The following is a 20,865-nucleotide window of genomic DNA, read 5'->3' on the forward strand; positions in this document are numbered from 1 at the left end:
AAAATACATTTAATACAAAATATCAAAAACCATCCAAGGTTTCCAGAAACCAAACTCTACTAAAAATCAACCTGACCTGGTTTGTTTTTTTTTTTTTTTGGGGGGGGGGGGGGGGTGTCTTGGGGGTTTTTTGTTTTGTTTTTGTTTTTTTCCACAAGTGTGCTTGTTTAGGGAAGTGTCACTGGTAAAACATGTTTATTTGTTAACACCTAAAAAGGATCCATCAGGTTTGTGCACCAAAATAATTCTGGAGCTTTTGAAAGTTCCACTCTACATCCTTTCTTAGGCACCAAGTTAAAGGATTTCAACTTTCAGAGGCTCTTCATTGACTTAAAGGAGGCAAGCCAGCACCCAGCACCTCTGAAAGCTGTTACATTTTCATGTAGGCATTAAGGAAAATAAGCATCTGTATAATAATATCCTTTTAATTTATTTAATGCCTATTTGTCCTGGTTTCAGCTGGGATAGAGTTAATTTTCTTCCTAGTAGCGGGCATAGTGCTGTGCTTTGGATTTAGTAGGAGAAGAATGTTGATAACACGCTGATGGTTTTGTTGCTGAGTACTGCTTATGCTAGTCAAGGACTTCGCAGCTTCCCATGCTCTGCCAGGGGCACAAGAAACTGGGAGGGGGCACAGCCAAGATAGTTGATCCAAACTGACCAAAGGGCTATTCCATACCATATGATGTCATGCTCAGTATATAAACTGGGGGGGGTTGGCTGGGGGGCAGCGATCGCTGCTCGGGAACTGTCTGGGTATCGGTCGGCAGGTGGTGAGCAATTGCATTGTGCATCACTTGCTTTGTATATTATTATTACTATTTTTATTATATTGTTATTATTATCATTACTCTTTTACTTTATTTTAATTATTAAACTGTTCTTATCTTAACCCAGGAGTTTTCTCACTTTTACTCCTCTGATTCTCTCCCCCATCCTACTGGGGCAGGGGGAGTGAGTGAGCAGCTGCGTGGTGCTTAGTTGCTGGCTAGGGTTAAACCATGACACTATTATAATTTAATATTTTACTATTGTTCCAGACAATCAAAAATTATAACCATTTAAAAGAAACCATACATAAGGTCTAAAATAAAGAAAGCAAGCTAAGGCTCTAACAGAAAACCTACATAGTCATCCTGTTGTAGTATGACCACTTGTCAGCTGATAAATGCTGTCTGTTCTCCATTTCTTAACTGACCCTTGTACAGAGTGAGAAAACTTCTGGCTGTTTAAAGTATTAAAAAATGGCATACATGTGAGAATTTCAACATCTGTTTGATCCAGGCAGCTGACTCCAACAAACTTCTGGACTTACAGGAAGAAGCCCTTGCTGTTTATTTAGTTGATATATAATTTGTTGTGCTGCATCTCAAAATGCATTGTGAAGACCATTTGCCAGTTGGCAGTGCTGAAGGTAAATTGGAGAAAGATTTCTTGACTGAATGCAAAACATAGAGTGTTTCTAATTTGTTGTAAGCAAATACAGCTACAGGTCATTTTTCTGAAAATCTTAAGGAAGAGATTAATCAAAATGGGGTGAAATTCAACAATGCAAATGGCAAGGCCACATATATGGGAATATATGGCTAGCCAGAACTTTCTGAATCAGAAAGGGCTCAAAAAGAGAAGGACATAAGTATAATAATATTTCCTGTGAATTTGAGTAGGAACTAGGAATATACTGTGCCTGTTAAGGTCTCATACCTGTTACATCAGAAGAGGTGTCTAGAGCAGAGGTAGTGAAATTTAAGTGCTGTTACATAAAGCAATAGTGACACCATACCCAGAATGCTCTGCTTCATTGTTCTGATCACCAAACTTTAAGAAGGATATGATCTGTTTGGAATAGGTGAAGAGAAGGGCTATCTGTAAAAACAGTTTGATACAGTTTCTGTCATACTTCAGGAGACTAAATGATCTTGGATTGCTTATCCTTGCTAGTTAAAGACAAGTATGATTATTGTGGGAGAGTGTTGAAGAATGTCTGCCCAGGAGTAAAGGATTATAACCTGGTTTATGAAAATTCTAAAGCCGGAAGTTAGAACAAAAATTTCTTACACAGGTTAAATGAAATTCTGTAATAGCTTTCAGATGGGAGTATCCATTATAATTCATCCTCCATGTAAGCTGATCTTACACTTTCATCTTCCCTTTTGGAAAAATAGGCCTTTCCCAAAATGTAGGTTGATAGTCATACATAAGTTTCATGAATTGCTATTGTACTCATAAAAACCCATGCAAAGTCAGATATCATGGGAAGGATCCATTCGATTATAAGGCACTTTTTAAAAAACTAAACCACAAACCCAGTATTACAAAAGTAAAAACAAGCAAACAAGGGAATCAAAAGAATCCTCAAACCTGAAAAACCTCTAACAATTAGCTGCATCCCTAAATCTCACAGCTGCTCATCTAGGCATGTAATATACCACAACTGAGGCAACATGTGCATTCAGAAGAGCTAGGGAAGTGAAATAAATGTATCATCAGACCTGCTGGGATATAGTCAGGCCAGCAAACTAGAGTGAATAAGATAACTAGCTGATGGTACATAAGCAGTTCTCCTAAAACTCAATGGAACACTAAAAATCAATAGCACAAAATAGAAAGCCATGAGCACAGAAGACTAGTAGATAAAAGGACTGCTTGGAACAATAGGTTCATCTGCTGGGAATGACTGTGAAAGCTAGTCACAGGATGTATATGGACCATTTACATCCTGTGAGCATGATAAACTTTGGGAAATGTGACAGTAACAGAGACAAGCTGGCTTTCAGGCTCTGCTTCATCTGGAATCCCCTTATGGTTAAAGCATCTCTGGTCAGAAAAGACAAACAAAAACTAGAGTGCAGAAAAAGGCTGTGCTGATGATGGGAAAGTGAGGCCTCTCTTACAGGAGAAAGACTGAAAATCTTGTCTCATTTAGTTTGGCAGAATGCCACCTGGAAAGGGAACTTGTTGGCCTCTTATAGATAAAGGGGGGCTAAATGTCAGTGGGGAATGAGTCATTTAGAGCTGTGTGATCCGACATCTTCTACAAAGGTGGTGACTGCAGCTGGAGGAGCAGGACAGGACACCCTCAGCTCTTCTGCTTCCCACTCCCCATAAGGGCACCACAATGCGACATGTGCAGTTTATTAGAGTAAATAGAGTCACCATTATTTCTGGTTCATTCTATTGCATGGAAAAGAACCAATGGTAGAACAAGAGTTTCAGTCCTTTCTGCTAAGGCTGGCCCTGTATATCTGAACACTGCTGAATAGCAAGAAATGCTTCCTGCTGCTCTTCAGTTCAAGCAGACAGTTCCACTCGTGTCAGAGTCTGGTGCAGCTTAAAGTAACCATGTTGCAAATTAACAAATAGCATTATGACTTTGCAACGTTCTAAAAGCTTGAAGCCACAGCTCTAATGAGGCCTGAGCCTGAGTAATCAACACTAACAGTCAAAACTGGGTCTTAATGGTTGGAAAGTTTGAGGGTTTACAGCTCTGATGATCAACCTGTTGATTAGCTAGTTCAGTTGATATTTCCTCTTGTACACCTTCTCTTCCCTATTAGATAATGCTGGCCTATATATTTTTTTCTTTTTTTTCTTTTTTTTTTTTTTTTTTCCTCTTACTCACTTTCTTTTTCTTCTTTCTTTTGCTTCTTCTTAGTCTGGAATTCTACTTCCCTTTGACCACTCAAGACTTCTTGTTTCTCCAAACAAGTTACCATACTTCCTAGTGTACAAGTATTTATAATGTGTTGTATTTTGTTAGAAACTTCTTCCATGTTATTCAGTTCAAAGAACAAAATAACAGCAGACGTGGTATTTTATGCATGTTTCAGAGCAACAGGATAGGACAAGTTTCTTGTTTTCTGAGCATTGAGTCATTTAAGTCAAGAAATTGGTTCAGGATGTTATACTTCTCACAGGAACAATGAGTTTCTGCAGCCCCTAAAAGCTCTTCTTTGGGAAATGAGTTTTTCTGTTGTAAATTCACTTTTCCCTCATTTAAAAAAAAAAAAAAAAATATTTGGGAGAGCCAAAGATCACAGCCAACATTATTTAGAACACTTTTTATTAATTAACAGTTATTTTTGGGAGAGCCAAGCAGTTATTACTAGAAGCAGATGGCTATTCACAAAGCACGTCTCTTGCTCCCCTTGTGCTGTTAACACACTTGCTCGTAGCTACCCAGTTGGAGCAGCAGCAGCAAGGTCAAGTGCAGCATGACACTCAGCAGCATAAGGGCATATTGACACATTGGTGGCTTCTAGGCAGGTGTTCAGAAAATCCCTCAGGGGGCCCCGAGTTTCATCAGATGTATGCACAGCCCTGTAGCCTTTGTTGGAAACAGCAGTCACTACCTGGCAGCAGTCTGGGTTACTATGCATGTTGTAGGTGCTGGTGTGTACTGGTGGTATATATTTGGCAGGCTGTTGGCATTCTGGGTTGACCAGGTCTTGCAGCTCCAGCAGAACTCCTGGGCTCCAGAGTTTATCAGACCCTGGGAGATTTTTGCATAGTACCTCTCAGCACATACTCCCCTTCTCCTTGTCTTGTTTTCTGGTAGCTTTTTCTCCATCAACAACAACCAGATCCTATAGGATCCATTCATAAAATCTCCCACAAAAGGCCACTTACAGCCATCCATTGAATTTCTGTCTCTTGTTTTATTCTTCACCACTCTTCAAATTAAAAATTGTGTTATGCAAGAATAGTGTGGGTTACTAGGTAACATTCTTAGTAAACTTATAAGATAATTGTACTTCCCTGAACCATGTGAATCAGAGGAGTACACAGCAGAGGGTGTGTCAATGCAAGTGATGCAATAAAAGGATGAGCTGCCGCCTGTGCTTGAGCAATAGCTTCCCATTGGTTCCTATCCACCCAGTCAAAAGGGACAATTATTCCCTTATTTAAAGACAGACTCAATCACAAAAGAAGTCTCTGGTGCCCAAGAGTTGCTTACATCTATTTCACAAGGCTGAGACAGAAAGTAAGCAAGGAAAGCAATTCACTTTTGTGAATGCCAGGTGGAGAGAACTGAGCTACCCTCTAAAAAGAAAAATGTTGAAGCAAATCAATCATGCCAGAAAAGAAAGTCAGGAAAGACAAAAACCAGGAAGAAATATCAATACAAGCTAAAGAAAGTATGATTACAGAGCACTATCTTGCAAAATGCCTGAGAAGCAGACAGGATATGAAACTGCCTTTTGCAGGGTATTTGGAAGAGAAAGAAGTGAAGACCAAAATGAGCTGCTCCTCCAGGGCTGGGCTGGCTGTCTCTGTAGGCCCCAAAGACAGGAAGCTGTGCAAAGGGAAACAGGCAGCATGTATTGGGGCTGGAGCCCCTGTGTGTCTGGCTCCTGTGCTCCAGTACTCGACATATGAGGCTGTAGACATGGACAAGGAAATTTCAGAGCAAAGCAAACCAGCACATTTCTCCATCGCATATTCTCCAGACTGTAAAAAGATACTCTGAACTTAAGAAACTCCCAGCAGGCATCACCACCTGCAAGGCAGGGGCACACCAAAGAAAGAAGACAGTTGCCTCACGTCTTAAGAAAAGGAATATTAAACAATCAGCTATAAGAAAGATTGCACGCAGGAGTGTCACCTTCAGGTGCAAAGAAAGCAGAAACTCTTGCCACACACTGGCAAGGCAAGGCAAGGGCTATCTTGTGTTGTGGTTTAACCCCAGCTGGCAACTAAGCACCACCCAGCTGCTCGCTCACCCTCCCTGCCCCACAGTGGGATGGGGGAGAGAACTAGAAGGGCAAAAGTAAGGAAACTCTTGGGCTGAGATAAGAACAGTTTAATAATTGAAAGAAAAATAAAATATAATATTATTATTAATAATAATTGTAGGGAAAACAACAACAACAACAACAAGAAACAAAACCCAAGAACAAAAAGTGATGCAACCCCTCACCACGCACCAACTGATGTCCAACCTGTCCTCAAGCAGCGACTGCTGCCCCCCAGCCAACTCCCCCCAGTTTATATACTGAGCATGATGCCAAATGATGCCCTTTGGCCAGTTTGGATCAGCTCTCTTGGCTGTACCCCCTCCCATTTTCTTGTGCACCTGGCATAGCACGGGAAGCGGAAGAAGTCCTTGACTAGCATAAGCAGTACTTAGCAACAACTAAACCATCAGTGTGTTATCAACTCTATTCTCATATTAAATCCAAAACACAGCACTATACCAGCTACTAGGAAGAAAATTAACTCTATTCCAGCCGAAACCAGGACATCTTGCCAAATCCAGCGATATGGTCTAATGGTACAACAAAAGCCCTTGCAATGCCATGCTGTACCTGAGGCATGACTTGCAGGTTTTCAGCAGAGAAGTGTGAAAAGCTACTGCCTCTCACCTAGTGGGAGCGAGCACCCTGTCAATGGAGTGTTTTGTTTAAACAGTGACACCCAGCACTGCCCTGGCAGGGAAGAATCTGTGAAGGGATTGCTCAGGTTCCCTGTCTGCATTTTGGCATTTGAACACTTGAGCCCCAGAGCAGAAGCAAACCTCTTTTGCTCTTGGGACCTCTGCAGCCTGTTATGCCAGCTGACAGGTAGCTCCCCCAAGCTGCAGCCCAGCTGCACCCTGTAGCAAGCAGCCTTGGGGAACAGGCAGGAGGAGAGAAGGCAGGACGGGACATGTGGGCAGGAAGCATCCTGCCAGACCAAAGATGGATGTCCTCCTCTCTGGGCAGTCAAGCTTGCCAGCTCTCCCTGGACCCTGGCTAGAGAGTGCTATAACGAGGCAAAGACATCTTATTGCTGTGGCCAGAACGTGGGGCCTTTTGTGCCGTGTGTTGGACTAGCGTCTCCTGGCTGGACAAAGGCGTGCAGCTGGATGCAGGCAGAAAGTTCTGCAAAAGGAGGCTGTAGAGCAGCCCTTGCTGAGAAAGAGGGCAGGAACCTGCCTGGAGGGCAACTGGCCCTGCCGGGCAGCACCTGCCTCCAGCTCAGGCAGGCTTGCGCTTGGTCTGGAAGCAGCTGAGAGGGGAAGGAGGGATCTGCCTCGTCAAAGGATGGGCACAGGCTGTGCGGGATGGTGAGGGTGAATGTTTCTAGAAGAGCAAAGGGCCCCGGAGGTTCCTCTTGCGCCGTCCCAAGGGGGAATATGAGACCATATCTGAAAGAAAATTAGTTTTTCCAATGTTGTGTTGATGCTGGCAGGCTCTGGCTGTCTCCCACAGCATTCTCCTAAGGAAGCTGGTGGCTCATGGCTTGGAGGGGCGTATTCTTTGCTGGGTAAAAAACTGGCTGGATGGCCTAGCCCAGAGAGCTGTGGTGAATGAAGTTAACTCCAGTTGGTGACCAGTCACAAGCAGTGTTCCCCAGGGCTCAGTTTTGGGGCCAGTCTTGTTTAATGTCTTTATCAACGATCTGGATGAAGGGATTGAGTGTGTCCTCAGTAAGTTTGCAGATGAATCCAAACTGGGTGGGAGTGTTGATCTGCTCAGGATGGCCCTGCAGAGGGACCTAGACAGGATGAATCGATGGGCTGAGGCCAACTGTATGAGGTTCAACAAGGCCAAGTACCAGGTCCTGCACTTGGGTCACAACAACCCCATGCAACGCTACAAGCTTGGGGAAGAGTGGCTGGAAAGCTGCCTGGCTGAAAAGGCCCTGGAGGTGTTGGTCGACAGTCGGCTGAACATGAACCAGCAGTGTGCTCAGGTGGCCAAGAAGGCCAACAGCATCCTGGCTTGGATCAGGAATAGTGTGGCCAGCAGGAGCAGGGAGGTGATTGTCCCCCTGTACTCAGCACTGGTGAGGCCGCACCTGGAATACAGTGTCCAGTTTTGGGCCCCTCAGTACAAGAAAGACATTGAGTTGCTGGAGCATGTCCAGAGAAGGGCAACAAAGCTGGTGAAGGGTCTAGAGCACAGGTCTTATGAGGAGCAGCTGAGGGAACTGGGATTGTTTAGCCTGGAGAAGAGGAGGCTGAGGGGAGACCTTATTGCTCTCTACAACTACCTGAAAGGAGGTTGTAGTGAGGTGGGTGTTGGTCTCTTCTCCCAAGTAGTGAGCGATCGGATGGGAGGAAATGGGCTCAAGCTGCGTCAGGGGAGGTTTAGATTAGATATTAGGAAAAATTTCTTTATGGAAAGGGTGGTCAAGCATTGGAAGAGGCTGCCCAGAGAGGTGGTGGAGTCACTATCCCTGGAAGTGTTCAAAAAACGGGTAGATGTGGCACTTTGGGAGATGGTTTAGTGGGCATGGTGGTGTTGGGTTGATGGTTGGACTGATGATCTTAGAGAAAATCTTAGATCTTTTCCAACCTTAATGATTCCTAGGTTTTACTTTCATTAAAAAATAACCCAGCCACACAGTCAGGAAACAAGAAATTATTACTCTAGCCTTAATTGGTTTAGTGGTGGACTTGGTAGTGTTAGGTTAATGGCTAATGGTTGGCCTGGATGATCTTAAAGGTTTTTTCCAACCCTAAACAATTCTATGATTCTATGATTACCATGTGGGTATTACAGTAAGGGGAATGCAAGTGGAGCACCTTGGAGTTAGCTCAAAGCAGGGTCTCAAGAACCTTTTGAGACTTTGTGCTTCCCCTGAGCAAACGAGAAGTAGCAAGAAGCAGTGCTGGGGGACCTGAGGAACACAGAAAGGAGAAGGGAGGCACCAGTTCAGAGCTGTGAGGAGAACCCCACTTCAGCTGCCTCACTGGTAGATACCGTTGAAAGTGCCTTGTCTTCTGCCAAACTCTTGGTAGAAAACTCACATGTTGCTACTCTGCAGTTTGGTGAGGGTGTCTGGCCAGCCGAGCACATTGCTTTCAGGTGGATAAAGGGAGGTGATATGGCTTCTCATTGACATTTTGCACTGTCTCAGCTTGGCCGCGAGCCCCATTGACCCAAGCCAGGCCACTCACCCACAGACTGCCTTCCTGGCCTGACCTCTGACCTGCCTCATCACTGTGGACTTGCCTGATGATCACTGGACAGTGTCTGAACCTGGTTACTGCCTCTGGACCTGCCCTGCTCACGTTGCCTGGGTACTGCAGGACTGAGCCCTCGCTGGCACGGCCATGGCCTCTGCCAGCTGTGTTCTCAGCTCCTGGCACCCCATCCCTTGCAGAGCAGATGGCCCTCTCTGCTCCCTGACAATTTGCACCAGCTGCAGTCAGAATCAAGGGTGGTTTCAACACCGGGGTTGCTGACTCTGGCATCCCAATAGAGGCTAGGATGCTGCAGCTCCACGTCCCCAGGTCCAGGCAGTAGGGAGGCTGAGCATGGATTATCAGTAGGAACACATGCATGCACACACATGATACATACACACCTGTCTGCACAGATGGCCACAGATTACCACAGACAGAAAACAGCACTCATAAACATGAGAAGCACCTATGGCCTCATCCTATTCCCCTCTCCACCGGATCAGGACGGAAGCACGTTAGTGGAAATATATATGTGTGTGTGTGTGTGCATGTGAAATATTAATATTTATAATATTTACCTATTTTCATATATATATATATATATGAAACTAAGGATCCCTTCAGCTGCTGAGCTTAGACAGCCGGTCTAGTCAGTAGCTGACACTGGGATCCCCTGATCTCCCCCGTTTCTTGTACCTCCACAGACAAGACCCCATGAGCTGCAGTCCCACCCCAGTTGCTGGTACTCAGACCTACACACATGCACGCACAGACACCCTGTGGATCCCTCCAGTAGTCTTAGATGCTTAATCTATTCAGTAACTGGCTCCTGGATCGCCTTGTCTCCTGGTTTCACACACACACACTCACACACACACACACAAACACCAGGTCTCTCCATTAGCTGGTCCAGACCTACTGGCCTTCCCCGGAGCTGACCAGTCTCTCCAGTAGCTGGCTTGGACCTCTTGGTCCCTCCAGTACCTGACTCTCAGACCCTCTTGCCTCTCCAGTATCCGGTCCAGACTTAGAGCCACTCCGATAGCTGGCTGTCAGACCTCTTATCCTACTTGATGGCTAGTCCAGCTCAATATTTGCTAGTGACTACATGCTGACACGCACACACCCACACAACAGGCACACTCTCCAGTCTCCCCCGTTGCTGGCACCTCAGACTCAGGGCCCCTTTTGAGCCAGGAGCCACTCACCAGTGGCTGGCACTCAGACCTCCATACACGCAGGTGCACACAGGATAGAGAGTCCCTCACCCAGTAAAACGGTCAGGAACAAGAGTTTAATAAGAAGACGGGAGAGACTGCGGTGACCAGGTGCAGGGCATGGCCAGACAAGTGTACTGACCAGCAACCCGTTTACATGCGAGCAGCCCCTTTTATCCCATTTTCCCTCTCTTTTCCCACCATTGTTCCTCCCTAAAGCACCTTGACCCCTCCCTTTCCACCTTTGGCTCTTCCCCTAAATGTCCCATAAAACGTCTCACGCAATCTCAAAATGCTCTTCCCATGATCCCGTAAGGGCTCACACAATCTCAAAATGCTCTTCCCATGATCCTGTAAGGAGTCCCATACCCCTAGGCAGTCTGTAAGTGAGTCCCTCCCATTGACTCATGTGGTGGATCTCACTCCCCCACAATGGGGCTGCTCACTGCCCTGTGGCAGCCCTGAGAAGGGCTGGGTCAGGGTGCTCTGGTGGCTCTGCTCAGGGTACTGGTGTTTGCCCACCTGCCCTTGTCCCTTCTGCTTAATTCTGTTCCTTTGCATTTGTGGGGATGAGCCTCAGTCACACAAATGAAGCATGGCTAGGAGGCTGTGCCTTATATTTCAACCTAGGGCACACAGCACTAGTACAACACCTAGCTGACGCTTCCCCTCCCCACATACTCCCCAGATGGAAAGCTGCCCACTGCTACTTCTGACCCACACTGCAAAGAGCACCGTGGCTCTGTGCTGCCCATTTCCACTACACTGCTTCTCTGCCATCCCCATGCAGCTTCTTCCTTTGCTTGTCTCCAGCCTGTTGGTTGGGAAAACGACCTTATCACACCTCTCAGCTAGCTGAAATACAAGCTTTCCACCGGTACAGGTTTTTCGACTTCACTCCTGGATAAATTTCAGGGACCCCAAAGATTTGTTTTTCACAAGAAAGATGTTTCTGAGAGCTACTTCCACATCTTTGTTCCACGGGCTGTACACCAATGGTTTCAGCAGGGGACTTACCACTATGCAGGTGACGGAAATCAGAACATCCTCATTCAGGATGTACCCTGGATTTGAGCTGCAAAAAAGTGATGGAGGCACATCCAAAGTGCATAATAACCACAGTAAAGTGGGATGCACAGATGGAGAAGACTTTCCACCTTCTCTCAGTGGAAGGGATCTTCAGGATGCTGTTGAGAGTTAGAAGGGAAGAGAGCAGAATGAAGGAGAAGGAGCAAAATGCAGCCAGAAGACAAATGGTAAAAGTGACCATTTCATCCAGACAGTTCCTGGCACACACAAGCTTAAGAAGTGGTGCCACATCACAGAGGAAGTGGTTAGTTTTATTCTGCTTGCCGAAAGATAAATAACGCATGTCTTTGTTACTGAGAACAGAAATCCAGTCCACGCCAAAGAAGTTGCCAGCAGCAGGCAGAACCTGTGGCTTATGATGACACGGTAATTGCAAGGCCTACAGACTGAGGCATAATGATCACGTCTCATTGATGCTAGCAGCATGCAATCGCTGCATCAAAAGCCAAGGAAAAAACCACATGTGGGTAGCATGTCCCATGAAGGAAAGGACCTTTTGCTTTCTCACTAAATGTAGTAGCATACTGGGGACAATGACAAAGGTATGCTGTGTCCCTGAGAAGGAGAGAGTAGAGGGGAAGTACATGGACAAACGGAAAGAACAATCAAGCCTTATTACCACCACTGTACGGATATTGTTGATGAGACCAGACAAGTACAAGAAAGAGAACACCAAAACCAGCAGAATTTGTGCAATGGAGAAACAGGGAAACCCAGTTTTCAGGAAGAAATCAGGAAGAGCTCTGTGACATTGGTTTGGGAAGAGGCTAAGAAACCCTAAGAAACCCTTCCCTCTGCTGCCTCCTCAGGTTGCAGACACGGTGAACTCTCAGCCCAGGAGCTGCGCTGCCTCTTCTAAGAGTGGTTCTTTGGGGCTGCATTTGTGTTTGAAATGCCACCATGGTAACTGCTAGGGCTGCCGGCGCATGTAGGCTGCCCTAACCAGCCAAGGCATAGGAAAGTACTGGCCATGGCATACGAAATTGCCCAAAGTGGCAAGTAACAGTATGAGAGGTTGACAAAAGTTACAGGCAGCACCATGAAGAATGGCTGGATTTCTCAGGTGGTTAAGGGGCAGTTTATGTGAGAAATCATTGCACTTCACGGTAGCTGGAGGGAGGTATTGGTGGCAAGAATTTTGCAAGGCCAGCCATAGTGAGGTTATATGAGCAATACCATATAGGGCCTAGATAACAGTGTGAAAAATCTCAAGTTAGGTAACAGATGTAGTACAACTGGGATGAGTGAGAAAAAGGGGGCAGGTTGTTTATATGGGAGGAGATTGCTGTGGAGGATGGGAGGGACAAGGATTGGGATAATAAAGTTCGCAAATCATGATCTGGGCTGTCCAAGAGTACCTGCTGGGCACCCCTGCCCTTGATTACCACAACCTAATCAGGACCATAAAGCAAACGTGTTTTTCTGACCACAGAACACATGCCAAAACAACTTCTTCACTCAGGATGGTTTGGAGAGAACGGGATGCTTTCAGTGGTTAGCAGGGAAACATCTGAGACAGACGGATCAAGCATACTGGTATCACCATACTGATGCCTGTTGCAGGCCTGATGATATTGGCATCCTCCTAATCACTTCCTAAAAACAATCATAAGGAGGTGGACTTCCTAGAAAGACTACCTTCTAGCTGGGACAAAAATGGCCCAGTGGAAAGAAAACTAAGAGTGTGTTCAAGCAGACGCCTAGGAAGGACAGTTGCAAATACTGCTATCCGGTATGGATTTCTGAAGTCATGTTTCTACCACCCTCTGTTCACTGAAGGTTTTCTTGCATGAGAGTGATTTCTGAGGAACACTTAATTCACAGAACATGCTGAATAGGCAAGATTCTCCCGTGATGCCGTTGCTATCACAGCCTTTTCTTGCCGTGACAGTGTCAGCTGCTGGATTGGGCGGGGAGTTCTCAAGGGGTTAAACTGGCTTTCTAACTGAGCCCTGAATGTGCTTTCAGTGAAGTATTTTCTACCAAGGGTCTTCCTAAGGGCCAACTGCGTGTTCGTGTTTGTTCCAGTTATAATCTACAGAGTTTAACGAGGGAGTCATTACCGTACAAGTAACAGGAAGAAAAGTGTCTTCGTCCAAGATAGATCTGGATTTGGGCCTCAAATATATCATGGAGACACATTCAAAGTGCACAACAACTGCAACAAAATGAGAAAAGCACTTAGGAAAAGCTTTTTGCTTCTCTTCAGTAGAGGGAATTTTCTTTACAATGAAGCCATAAGAAAGCAGCATCAATAGGAGTGAGTCAAGTATAACCAACATGCTAAGACTGAACATGAAAAATTCCGTTCCACTGCTGTCCATGCAAGGCGTATAATCACAAGTGCCACGTCACAAAAAAGAGGTTAATCTTCTGGCCATGGAAACTTCAGTTAAATATGGAAGACGTCTCTCTCAGAGAAGGCACAAACCCAATCAGTGCTGAAAAGGCCAGCAGGTGCGTACAGGTTTTGGGGTTCATGAGAATGAGTTTGAAGGTTTACATATTGCAAAGCAGCAATCATAAACCATTGCTACTAGAAGGAAACACACTGAGCATGAAGAACCAATGAAGAAAAACATCTGCATAAGACAAGCAATAAATGAAATGGTCTTGGTCTCTTCAAAGAAATTTGCCAACACGCTAGGGACAATGACTAATTAACAAGAGATCTATGAAAATGAAGGAACATAAGAAAAGAACTAAATGGGAGAGTACAGTCAATCCTTATTATTACCATAACGCTGACATTTCTGGCAAGCGTAAGCAGGTATATGATGGACAACACGAGGATGAGCACAAGATGCACATCCAGATAACTAGGATTAATTCTGTCGTGAGGATTTGATTTCCTTTTCTCATTTACGCAAAAAAGTTCTGCTGTAAAGAATGATCATAACACAAAGGAATGAAACAATAGTATCACCGCTTAATCCATTAGAAAAGCTGATCTTTTCCCAAATACGCCATTAGACCTTGAAATGCTACAAGGACTGAAAATATTCCACACTTTCAAGCAGACTTTCACATGACAATAACTCTAGGAGTAATAATAGTAACAATAAATTACTGCAGCTTCTTAGTTACTTGTTGCCCAGCTAAGGCTACAGAGGAGTTTAAGCCACGTACCTAATAACCTCGTGCCATGAAGGTCTACATACAAAGATAAAAGTGAGGAAGCGTACATGAAAATCAAAGGAAAGAAGAACAAAACCAAGGCTGGTATCTTCGGGGAAGAGAAGGTATTGTTCCCTTTGCCCAAAGGTTTGTTTTTAAACATCCTTCATCACAGAGCTTTGAAAATTTCTATCACGTAAGTGCAACTCCTCAGACACAACGTCAATGACTTGATGAAACTTAAGTGGCGTGGGGAGTCCCTGCATTTCTCTCTCACACGCCTGACACAAATATAGGGTAATTTTTCCAGCTAAGGGGCATGACTGGAATGGAGGAGGGGAGAATGCATGCTGGCACTGGACCTTTCAAACTGCAGGCTTTGTCACTGCTTAATACGTCTCTACTAACGACCCTCCTGGGGTGACGGGCCTTGACAGGAAGGACACAACGGGACCCAAGTTTGGGAAGCCAGTGGCTCTGGGATCCCGTGACATGGGGAAGGGCAAAGGGAAGGAGGTCCTCTCCCCAAGAGGGGCAATGTAGAATGCTTGGGTGGAGGGGAGAGGCAAGGGCTAAAGGGAGAGCTGCCGCAGGGCAGGGCCAGGGAGGAGAATGCAGAGGAGAGGAGAGCACTCGGCCTTGTAGCGAGTCCCCCCGCACCATGCCAAGCACTGGGAAAGCCTCTTCCATGGAAAACGAGCGGAGGTGGGGAGCGGAGCTGCTCCCTGAGCTCACCCGCAAAGGGCGTAGCCAGCGGGGATGATGTCACAAGCAGGGAGGTGAGGTCACAGGGGAAGTCCTTCGCTATTGGTCCCCGCCAGCCCAGGAGAGCCCTTGCTCCTGCTGTGCAACTGAGCAAAGGGCCCGAGCCTGCGCAGGAGAGGGCATCTCGGCCAAAGCGGGCTCGGTCCTTGGCCGCCCTGCCACACGCAAGGCTTGGCCAGGCCGGCAAGGAAAAGCACAGGCAACCTGAGCCCCGAGACAGGAACCACCAGCGAGGGCCAGCAAGGGAAGCAAGGACAGGCGGGCAAGGCAGGCAGGGCACAGGAAGGCGCAGCGTGGAGATACTTGCGGGAGCAAGCTGCGAGCAGCATGTCTGAGGCAGAGGGGGTCGGCACAGTGCCCGAGCAGGAGCGGGAGCCCCAAGTGACATGTTCTGGGGGCCCCTCCACAGGCAGCGAAGCAAAGGCCAAAAAGAGCCGCTCCTCCCGGTCCTCGCGGGCCGGGCTGCTCTTCCCTGTGAGCCGCGTAGACAGGCAGCTGCGCAGAGGCCACTTTGCTGAGCGCTTTGGAGCCAGGGCCCCCGTCTATCTGGCTGCGGTGCTGCAGTGGGTGACGCACGAGACCTTGGACGTGGCTGGCAAGATTTCCAAGAAGAGCAAGCAGCAGCGCATTTCTCCATCGCACTTGCAGGCGGCGGTGCAGAAGAGCTCTGTGCTCAAGCAGCTCCTGCAAGACGGCGTGCCCAGGCGCCGCGGCAGGGCTCTCCCCCCAAGCCAGCGCGTGGCCTCACCCTCCAGAAGGAAGACAACCAAGAGTAAGAAGAGGCGCCCCACGCACAGGGCTGCACCTGCCCGTGCCACTGCTGCTGTCGAGTGAGAAGACAGTAGAAGCTCTTGCCCCACACCGGCAAGACAAGGCAAGGAGTGCTACACAGGCAAGGAGCTATGGTCTAAGGGCACAATAAAAGCTTTTGCAATGCCATGTGGGACGTGGGGCCTTTTGTGCCGTGTGTTGGACTAGCGTCTCCTGGCTGGACAAAGGCGTGCAGCTGGATGCAGGCAGAAAGTTCTGCAAAAGGAGGCTGTAGAGCAGCCCTTGCTGAGAAAGAGGGCAGGAACCTGCCTGGAGGGCAACTGGCCCTGCCGGGCAGCACCTGCCTCCAGCTCAGGCAGGCTTGCGCTTGGTCTGGAAGCAGCTGAGAGGGGAAGGAGGGATCTGCCTCGTCAAAGGATGGGCACAGGCTGTGCGGGATGGTGAGGGTGAATGTTTCTAGAAGAGCAAAGGGCCCCGGAGGTTCCTCTTGCGCCGTCCCAAGGGGGAATATGGGAGAGACAGCAAGTGCCCCGCAGTCCAGCTGCGTTTGCCCTTCCTGGGTCTGGAGGGCAGGAAAGCATTTGGGCTCATCACAGCCAGCACCCCAATTCCCACAGCCGCCTGCCCAGGCAGAGCCCAATGGCCGGTGTCTTCCACACCTTTCTTTCCATGGCTCTCGGAGAGCCCTCAGGTTCCGGATCCAGCCTGAGCACACTGCCCGCCTTTCTTCCAGGCGAAGCACGCAAGGACAGGCACTCCTGTGGGATCTTCCCATCAGGCGTATCCCCACTCGGGACCCTGGGAAGGCAGGAAAAGCCACTCTCTGACAGTGACCGTTATTCATTTTTCCCCACTTTTCCTATTTATTTCCACACTGCAACATCTTCTGGGTGTTAAGTGTGTACCCTATATGTCTAGGCTGAAGTTAGTTTTCCCTGGAGCTACATGGGAGGAGAGGGAAGAGAAAGGAAGTGGGCACGTGCCATACGCAAGTGTGTTGTCTGCTTTCCACAGGCAAACGCATTCCACTCAAAACTGCTACAAACAGGTGACCCAGCTCGTTGCAGGATTTTACAGCAACTCAGGGCATGAAGCGCTTTGGCTCAAGGAATGGTTGAAGCACACCCTTCTTTCAATCTTCTTGTACTAACATGTTCCAGAAGTGGTTTCCAGTGGAGACAATGGGAGACACACACACCCCTCCCATTGTCTTTAAGCCTCAGAGACAATAGGTAGTGCACAAACACTTCTCTAGGACACCTGGGAAATTGTCTCAGTGGCACCACAAATTTCTTGTTGCTGCTGTAAATGATACTGATATAACAACTGATACTATGGGGAATTCATAAGCTAAACAGGTATTCCTGACTAAAAGTCTGTGCTCCAAATGCAACAAAGTCACCTGCTGCAATACGAGGAGATTTAAATTTTTTCCAGTTTATAGGGGCAATCAAAGGTTAAAAAAGGCACGCCACACCTGGAAATCTGAAAACGAGCCAAGGATAACCAGTGTGTTTGTCCTCTCCTTTCCTGGTGTTGAGGTGTGTTGTGCAAGGTAACCTGAGATTGATAACCAGAGCAGAGGGACTCAGAGGGGGCACACCAGAGCCTTCAAGGCACATAAATGGAGAGAAAACGGAGGCAAAGGAAGAAAGGAAATGAGTGCAGAGAGGGAAAGGGGTCAGCAATGGCACACGGCTGCAGATTCAATGTTTTGGACAAAAGGGGATCCTGGAGCTACAGAGAAAATTATCACGGCCAACATGGGAAAGTGGGAGAGGACAAAGTCCCATATTTGCTGGGGCAAGGCAGAGAAAGAGCTAGAGGCAGTGGACCAGCAAGAGCCCTCTGTGTTACGCCTTTCATTCCTAAAGAAATGAAATGGGGCATTTTGGTCTTTCTGAAAGGGTGACCCTTGTTTCTTGATCCTAATCGCAGTTTAGCAATCCCAACCACAGTAATAAACTTTTTGATTCAGCGTAAGACCAGCACGAGCTGAGCTTTTATTCCCAACAAGCTGCCATTAAGACAAACGTGTAGATGCATTTGTGTGCATGCCTGCAAACAGAAGAAGGATTATATTTATTATGGACATGAGAGCGGACAAGGCAGGTGACGAGGTGTGTTCCCCCTATGCACAGGTGGTACGAGGCTGATGAGCGTCCCTGGGTAGGTAGGCAGGTGGGAATCACAGCTAAGGCCTGCAGCCGTCTTCCCCCACTACGTCCACCGTGCCTGCATTCCCATGCTTGCAGTGGCTGTGCCAAGAGACCCTCGGGCTGTGGCAGAAGGGGAGAGCTGCCGACCGGGTGGTGCTGGCTGCCTGTGGCCAAGGAAGACAGAGAAGCAGAGGTCATCATCTGTCCTTGTCTTGGGGGAGGAACTGTCTGTTGTTGCATTGGCTTTGCTCATAGCCCCAGGGGCTTCACCAAGTATTGTCTGGCGGCCCTGTGCGGCCAGCCCCTAACATTGTCACCAGCAGACATGTAAATGCTTTGCAAAACCAGAAATCTTAACTTTCAACAACCCCCACTGTGGCCTGTGTCGCAGCACAACCACGGCACTGGGAATCATCCGTTGTCCTGGTTTTGGCTGGGATAGAGTTAATTTTCTTCCTAGTAGCAGGCATAGTGCTGTGTTTTGGATTTAGTAGGAGAAGAATGTTGATAACACGCTGATGGTTTTAGTTGTTGCTGAGTACTGCTTATGCTAGGCAAGGACTTTTCAGCTTCCCATGCTCTGCCAGGTGCTCAAGAAACTGGGAGGGGACACAGCCAGAATAGTTGATCCAAACTGACCAAAGGGCTATTCCATACCATATGACGTCATGCTCAGTATAGAAACTGGGGGGGGTTGGCCAGGGAGCAGCGATTGCTGCTCGGGAACTGTCTGGGTATCGGTCGGCGGGTGGTGAGCAATTGCATTGTGCCTCACTTGCTTTGTATATTGTTATTGTTATTATCATTATTATATTGTTATTATTATCATTACTCTTTTACTTTATTTCAGTTATTAAACTGTTCTTATCTCAACCCAGGAGCGTTTCTCACTCTTACTCCTCCGATTCTCTCCCCCATGCCATCGGGGTAGGGGGAGTGAGCGAGCGGCTGCGTGGTGCTGAGTTGCTGGCTGGGGCTAAACCACGACACCCGTGACACTTGCAGAAGCCCTGTCAGTCTTGTCATCATTGAAACGCTGACACCGCAATGATGCCTCATGTGGCTCCTCTCCCCACACCACGGGACCCTCCCCTGTGCCGTTTGGGCAGGCAGAGCCTCGGCCCGCAGGCTCCGTTACCCAAAGTACTGAGTAGGGCTCCATGACCCACGTGCTCGGTTCAGGCTCTGGCAGCGTATTGCCTGCATGGCAGGTCAGGCACAGCCACTGCTGCTGCTGTAGCACTTGTCGCCCGATCGCTGTTAGATAGAAGCTGGGATTTCACCTGTTACTTAGCTCAGGTTCAGTTCCCTTCTCAGCCATTTCCTCATGTGTTCTTCCATCTGCTTCTCCACCTACAGCTGCTCCCTGGAAGAGCCATTTTCACCTGCTCCTCCCTTCCCTGCGGTGCTCTTCAGCTGTGCTTCCCTTGCTGTCTTAGGGATGAAGTGACTCCTGTCGGATACCCACTGTGAAATCCCTCCCCAGACCCCAAACCCCAAACCCCAAACCCCAAGCCCCAAACCCCAGACCCCAGAGGTTCTCCCCAAGGACCAAAACAAACAGAGATTGCTGCTGAGAAAACCGCAATTGGCTGTGGGGAGGTGGAGATGGGGAAAAAGCACCTGATTGCGCAGCATGCCAAAAATTAGCTGCAATTTCAATGCTGAGATGCCCTTGTGGATCTGGCCTTTGTTGAACTGTGAAAGGTGAAGCTCCTGCAGTCCTGGCCTGCGATGGCAATCATGCCCCGTGATTTGAAGGAAGGCCCGGAAAGAAAGACAACAATATCTTGTGCGCTTGGCTTTGGTGAGCCATACGATGTCCAGGGGAACATAACAGTGGGGTGGAGCACAGGCTCACATTTTCTGGCCAAAGGGGAGGACTTTAGCTCAGGAGGGCTAAAGCTCACAGATAGTTTCAACAGCAAAATGTGCTTAAATATAAACTTCCTCGTCATGGTCCCTGTCCCTGTCCTAATGAGTCAGGTGCAGCGGTCTTTAGAAAGGAACGGGGAAAATCTTGAGGGATGCTTGGAGCAGTTAGCAAAAGTGCGTGCTCTGAGCGAGTTAGTCTAACGTGGTTTGCGATGCGGTTAGAAAGAAGGTGGTTTTAGGAGGGCTTAGATTGCGTGTGTGCAGGAAGGGAGAACATGAGACTCAAATAGCACCATTCTCAGGTGGGAAAGAGGTGCTCATACAGGCACCAAGTGACTTGGTGGTTGCTTCTAATCTTGCTGAGTCTGGCCAGGGAGGAGGGACTTGAGGGAGGGAAGTAGAAGTAAGCCTTGGGCATGAGCAGAAAATGACCCAGCCCCCAAGCAAGATGTTGGATCCGCATCACTGAGATAGGTACTGCTCCTTCAAACGCTAATACGGGTGTGTGCAGCCGGCCCAGCCGTGAGGTAGGGCAGTGTTTTGCTGGGTGGCATAACTAGGGCAGATGCTTTCTGATAGAGGAAAACCAGGGACAGATCAGCTTCCCGGCTTGGACTTAACAACAGCTTTGTCCCTCTCCCGCCAAGACCATGGGCACAAGTCACGATAGCAAGAGCAAGTCACTGTTGTCCTTTTCTCTGGCCATGCTTCAGGTTTATTGACTGCAACCTACCGACATAGCGTGGAAGGGTGTTAAGAGAGCCAGTCTGTGTCCCTGCATTCAGACAACTGGTACACTCCAGAGGAACAAGGCATTCTTCAGTCTCCCACCAAGCAGCCAAGAGGAGAAGAGTCACAAGCCCAGCTGTTCTCTCCGACAGTCTCAGTTTGAATGCGGCATCAATGGACGTGGAGCTGACGGCCACCAACTCGGGGGCCCGGGGGCATGCTGTGCCATAGGTCTGATGAAACTCTG

General features: G+C 47.8%; 1 protein-coding gene across 1 annotated transcript; it reads left to right on the forward strand.

Moving 5' to 3' along the window:
- Window positions 1-14,387: 14,387 nt before the first annotated feature.
- On the forward strand, window positions 14,388-15,918 carry LOC142593332 (uncharacterized). Its single transcript, XM_075708379.1, has 2 exons — window positions 14,388-14,444; window positions 15,181-15,918. The coding sequence occupies exons 1-2, from the start codon at window positions 14,388-14,390 to the stop codon at window positions 15,916-15,918; spliced, it is 795 nt and encodes a 264-aa protein (XP_075564494.1).
- Window positions 15,919-20,865: the final 4,947 nt, after the last annotated feature.

Source organism: Pelecanus crispus, chromosome 1 (assembly GCF_030463565.1).
Source record: "Pelecanus crispus isolate bPelCri1 chromosome 1, bPelCri1.pri, whole genome shotgun sequence".
NCBI classification, from domain to species: domain Eukaryota; kingdom Metazoa; phylum Chordata; class Aves; order Pelecaniformes; family Pelecanidae; genus Pelecanus; species Pelecanus crispus.